The sequence below is a fragment of the Triticum urartu genome, chromosome 1A (assembly GCF_056163025.1).
Source record: "Triticum urartu cultivar PI428250 chromosome 1A, HENAU_Tu73, whole genome shotgun sequence".
NCBI classification, from domain to species: domain Eukaryota; kingdom Viridiplantae; phylum Streptophyta; class Magnoliopsida; order Poales; family Poaceae; genus Triticum; species Triticum urartu.
Genome location: NC_141873.1, coordinates 132,210,755 through 132,216,715, shown reverse-complemented (window position 1 = coordinate 132,216,715; position 5,961 = coordinate 132,210,755). Strand labels below are relative to the sequence as shown.

The 5,961-nt window shown below is 52.1% G+C and overlaps 1 protein-coding gene across 1 annotated transcript; it reads left to right on the top strand.

Annotated features, from left to right (window-relative positions):
* The first annotated feature begins 1,424 nt into the window (after positions 1-1,424).
* On the top strand, positions 1,425-2,175 carry LOC125554513 (uncharacterized). The gene has a single exon (XM_048718049.2). The coding sequence runs from the start codon at positions 1,573-1,575 to the stop codon at positions 1,912-1,914; it is 342 nt and encodes a 113-aa protein (XP_048574006.1). The 5' UTR covers positions 1,425-1,572; the 3' UTR covers positions 1,915-2,175.
* Positions 2,176-5,961: the final 3,786 nt, after the last annotated feature.

Here is a 5,961-nt window from a genome sequence, read left to right as displayed (position 1 = left end):
TGCACGCCCCTCGTGACTCCCATTGGACCCTCGTGAAGCGAATTCTCCGCTACATCCGTGGCACGATGGCTCTTGGGCTCACTCTCACGGTGTACACTTTTCTGGAGATGGTGGCCTATTCCGACGCGGACTGGGCCAGCTTCCCTGACACCCGTCGCTCCACCTCTGACTACTGCGTTTACCTAGGTCCTTCACTCGTCTCATGGGCGTCCAAGCGACAACCCACCGTTTCACGCTCTAGCGCGGAGGCTGAGTACCGAGCAGTGGCTAACGTTGTCGCCGAGTGCACCTGACTATGACAGCTACTTCAGGAGTTGCATCATGATGTCTCCCAGGCTACGATTGTCTACTGTGACAACGTCTCTGCGGTGTACCTTTCCGCCAACCCCGTTCATCACCGCCGGACTAAGCACATTGAGCTGGACATTCACTTTACGCGTGAGCAGGTGGCCCTTGGACGTATTCGGGTCCTCCATGTTCCGACTGCACAACAGTTCGCTGATGTGATGACTAAGGGACTGCCGACTTCCATCTTCGAGGAGTTTCGTTCCAGTCTCTGCGTCTCCGGCGCCGCTTCGACTGCGAGAGGGGGGGGGGGTGTTGAATATATTGTGTACATGTATATTGTGTCTTGAGCCCACCTCCTAGTTCATATGTATAGTTGAGGTTGTGGCCCCCCTCTATACATCATATATACGTGCCTGGTGCACCGATCAAAGCAATTGTGTTGCACAGCATTCCAGTCTTCTACAACAAGAGTTGAGGCTAGGAGCAATGAGCTGAAGCAAAAGTACCAACACATAAAATAATCTATGTAACATGTGAATACTAACATTTCTCATTGCCTCGGAGACGAGAAAGTACTTGCAACAAGAGGGAAAAAAGGCTCGGGTGATTTAAGTTTCTTAAATCAAACCATGTTAAGTTTTTAAGAATAATCAATGGTGTGTCTTAGAAGTTAACCTTTTCAAGCCATCATCACTAGATAAAAATGTTAATTTGTACCCTAAAAAATGTTAATTTGTGCAATATCATCATAAGCTTTGTCATAGGCTAATATCGAATTACCGATGGCGTATCTTGGCAGGATGTGTAGTTTTGGACGTGATTTCACGAGGTGCTAATTCCTGTCTTATTATCTTCATCAGCCTTGACGTATTCTACCCTAACGAATTTGCGCTCGTGGTGAATTTAGGTGCGTGTGCGAGTCCCGGTCGGAAAAACTCGGTGCGGGCGACGCCCCCGAAGAACGTGATGTTCGTGGCAAATGAAAGCACCACACCCGAACGGCCAGTGGACGCGGTCACACGTCACGCGCACCCTCCTAGCGGATGCCGCCCCCGCCCACACGCGTCCACGCGGCGTCCCTATCCACCCCTCCCCTCTCCCGCCGCGCGCCGGTATAAATCTCCCATCCCTCGCGCCAACAACTCCATCCCATCTCACTCCCTCAGCGCAACACAGACCTCACAAAGCACATCTCTCGTCTCATCTCGTCTCGCCGTGCGTTCAGTGGACTCGAGGCAAAACCCAGCAGAAGCTCACGAGCGAAGCAGCAGGCCGAGCAAATCAATGGCAATGGCACCCTCAGCATCCGTGGTTTCCTTCTCCGCCCGCCCGTCCGCCGCGCTCCGGCCGCGCGCCGCCTCCGTCACGGCGGGAGCTGGTGGGCGGGTCCGCGCTGGGGCGCCCAAGGGAGGCAAGTGGTGGGCGCCACTGGTCGGGTGGTCTGGACGGGCGGACTATATGGAGGCCGCGGCGCCGACGCCGGTGGTCGAAGTGGAGGGGAAGACGTTCGTCGGCCTGACGGAGGAGAAAGCGAGGCAGCTGCGGGCTCGGATGTCGGAGATGGAGAGCTTCCACGACGCCATGTACCACTCCGCCATCGCGTCCCGCCTCGCCCGCTCCACCTAGGAGGACCAGCCACCAACCAACGAACCCGCCGACACCACCACACAAACTGGTGTTCAGTGCGTTTGTACATAGTCATGTTTCTCGCCGTGCTGTAATCATGGAGGAGACGGCGAGACGCTAGATGTGAATACGGGAGGGGTCTGGTTTTAGGATTGGTCCCTCCCCGATCTTCTCTTTTACTCTTTTGTAATTACACACCATGTGCAAATGTTTCCATGTAAACATCCCTGAAGATCTAAAAAAAATATGTCGCCATCACTATATGTGTTGTGTTGTGAGAGAGCGTTTACAGACTTGGGTTTTCAGATGATGCTAGTCAATTGAGTGTAATGGGATACCGCTATCAGGCTACGGATTTATTCTGGATCTGGAGTACTCTATCAGATCTGCAAAAAAATAAAATGCAATACCCCTGTGATGCTACAGTGATGCCCTTTGGCCCCTAAGTGGTTGTTTGGATAATGGAGATTAGCGATAAGAATATAGAAAATGCGTTTTTAGCTAATTTCTAGGAAAACCAGTTTTATCTACTATTTTGTGAATAACCGGTTTATAGAAAACTATGTTTGGTAAGCTCAGCTGCTGGTTGCGGACGACGGCAACGTCTTTCATTTAGGGACTGGCCGTGAGCGCACGGCAGCAGCCGCTTTCCCTCGACGACTCGTCGCGCGCGGACGACGGCATCGACCGCTTCTTAATGACGACTCCGGCATACGCGCACGGCGGTGGCTACTTCCCCTCGCCAACACGGCACGCGCACGGCAGTGAACGTTTCCACTCGCCCCGCACGGGCGGCGACATCCGCTTCCATCGACGTACCGGCCGACGGTAGAGAGCTGATGCTCAGGGTCAATTTGCAGGCACGCCGGCCATCCAAGCTCCTGATGACTGTAAAATCAGTGCTAATGAATTTGTTGCGAAAGAAGTGGAACCGGAAAAAATCAGTTGCGGTGTGTTTTTATGATCGTGTTTTTCCAAAAACAACTATTAGTAGTTTTTCACAAAACGCAGATTCCTGGTTTGTGGAAACCAAATCCTGCTTATCCATGTTTTTGGTGGAAAGCCAAACATGGTTTTAGTTTGTTAGACGGTTATGCGAGTCTATGGAAAACTAGTACCGGTAAAACTGTGTATCCAAACAAGGCTACTGATGCTATAATGATTCTGAGAATCAATTTACACTGATACTGCAATGATTCTGATAATCAACCTAGCGTAGTCTACTCTACACCAACTAACCTGAGGTTACCTGAGGTTGAGGCAGGTTGTGCATAGTGATGAAAGTTCGTGTGACTAACAAAAATACTTCGTATGAGAGCATCTACACCCGTGCGTCTCATAAGTCTGGATAGACCGCCCGGTCATTGTCCGGTCACAAAATTTTGACTCAGATGGGCGCTTCAAACGCCCGGGCTGACCGGCATCACTCATATCCAACTCAAATAAGGGACGGATATGTGGCGTTCGAGCATGCCCGTCATGTTGGACCTGGCCCACGCCGGCCCACCTGACCTGATGTAGGGTGGAAACCCTAGGGACCGATATTTCACGAAAGAAGCGGATCCCGCAATGAACACGAAGAACACGTGGGGAAACACGAGGGAAAATCACAAAGGGGCACAAAGAGAAACACTCAAACCAACAAGATTAAGTCACACATGTGCTAGATCCTCGAAACACGAGAGGAGATACAACATCCAGAGTCAACAAGGGACGATACAAATGGTAACCGGTCAGGAGGTCTTGATGGTCTTCTCCCTAAGGAGGTCTTGAATCCAAGTGGATCTTCTCCGAAGAGGGGCCGCGGTCTCTCTCGTGGAGTAGATCCGGATGGATGAGCGAAGCTCTATCTCACTAATGAGCTAACACAAAGATAACCCTAAAACGTAGGTAGGAGAAGAGTATATATAGTCTAGGAGGGCGAAAGGGTACATGGGCCTCGGCCCTTTACTGTGCGCAGACAGACACGACCGGATGCCTGGGCGTCCGGCCGGATATCCGGGCCTTCGGGAGGAGCCGGATATCCGGGGCTGGGGCCGGATGTCCGGGCTGACGGGGCGTCTCTTCTGTCCTCTGGATCGGTTGTGTCTGGATATCCGGGCGGGAGGCCGGATTTCCGGATCGGGCCCGGATGTCCGGGCCGGTCGCCGGATGTACGGGCCCTGTAGACTTGGCCGCTGGTCCGTTGCTGCAAGTGACACCTCCAGGGGCCAGATGTCTGGGGTTATGGCCGGATGTCCGGGGCCTGGGAGTTGTTCTTGACTCCTTCCGTCGGTTCTCTTCATCCATGAACTTGGCTGGTTGTCCGTCTTCACGTACATCTTCGGGAGGATCCTCTTGGTACCTAATCATGCACAACATCTCGAATTTAGGTAGTAGCCATGTCTCGAGAGGATCGTATGTAATATCACTAAGGAGAGAAGTCACCTCGGTCTCGAGAGTTCTAGCTCTACCTCGAGTCAAAGGTCCTTGATGATGATATAGACCTGGGGTAGGGTCATAGACCTGACCTATACGTCCTATCCAAGGTCACTGTCATAGAAGTAAAGAAGCTCAAGAGACCACAGGGAGGGCCCAACAAAGGTGTCGAGTGCAATCCACTCGACAGATGAGCTACTCGGAGACCCCTCCTTCCTGAAGTCGCTCGACCAATCGACCACTTGACCATACAAGAATCCACTCGACCTATTGAAGACCAGGAGTCATCTGGAACGGCAACGGACGAACATTCACTCTGTAATCTTTAAGGCCATTAAGGCATTTAAGGCTGGCGTTACCAATAACGCCTCATCTTCATGTACATTGAACTCTGTGTAACGGAGGGAAGCTGGGGTCCTGGCGCACTCTATATAAGCCACCCCCTCCTCTGGGACAAGGGTTCGCACCCCCTGTAACACCCCCCCCCACACACACATAATCCAGTCGACCGCCTCCGGGCACCGAGATGTACGGCTGTTACTTCCTCTGCGAACGGCCTAAACTCATAAAACTCGTGTGTACAACTTCGCCATAGCTCAGATCTTGCCTCCTCATACCTACCCCCCATTCTACTGTCAGTCTTAGATCCACGACAGTTGGCGCCCACCATGGGGCAGGTGTCTTAGCGACTTTTTGGTGGAGTTGCGATTTTTTCCGATTCTCATCATCATGGTTTCCGCCGACGGACTGACTGAGGGCCGCGAGATCCGTCTCGGCGTGCTCGTTTTCGTTGCCGACGACTCTGCTTGGCTTCAGAAATCTCCACTCGACGTCGAGGCGCTCCCCGTCCGCGAGACGATGCACTTTCACGCGTGCCTCCGCGGCGTCCTTTTCTGGCAGCCGTCGACCCAGTATCGGTCGGCTCCTATGGTGTCCTCGCCCCCCGCTGTTCGTTGGCGCAAGGGTTCCGGTCGGTCGCGGCTCCAGCGGTGGGTGAGACACGCAGTGGCCCGTCAGTCGGCCACCCCACAAGTCGCGGCAATCGAGCCCGACGAAACTCTCTACGGCCTGTTCGACCTGGCTCCATCGGGACCGCATCCGAGTGCGACAGCAGTGATCCCGCGGCGGAAGTCTTGATGGTCAACAGACCACACAGTCCTCCTGGCTTCCCCCGCGACGACGATGGTGATGGCAGCGGCGATCCGTTGCGCGTTCAAGAGGAATACCGCCCCCCTTTCTTCGCAGCAGAGGGAAGAGCTTCGTGAAGGAAATATGCCCTAGAGGCAATAATAAAGTTATTATTTATTTCCTTATATCATGATAAATTTTTATTATTCATGCTAGAATTGTATTAACCGGAAACATAATACTTGTGTGAATACATAAACAAACAGAGTGTCACTAGTATGTGTTGGAAATATGCCCTAGAGGCAATAATAAAATGATTATTATATTTCCTTGTTCATGATAATTGTCTATCATTCATGCTATAATTGTATTATCCGGAAATCATAATACATGTGTGAATACATAGACCACAATGTGTCCCTAGTGAGCCTCTAGTTGACTAGCTCGTTGATCAACAGATAGTCATGGTTTCCTGGCTATGGACATGGGGATGTCATTGAT

Coding starts and splice junctions, on each gene's coding strand:
- LOC125554513 (XM_048718049.2), top strand. CDS start 1,573: ATGGCAATGGCACCCTCAGCATCCGTGGTTTCCTTCTCCGCCCGCCCG.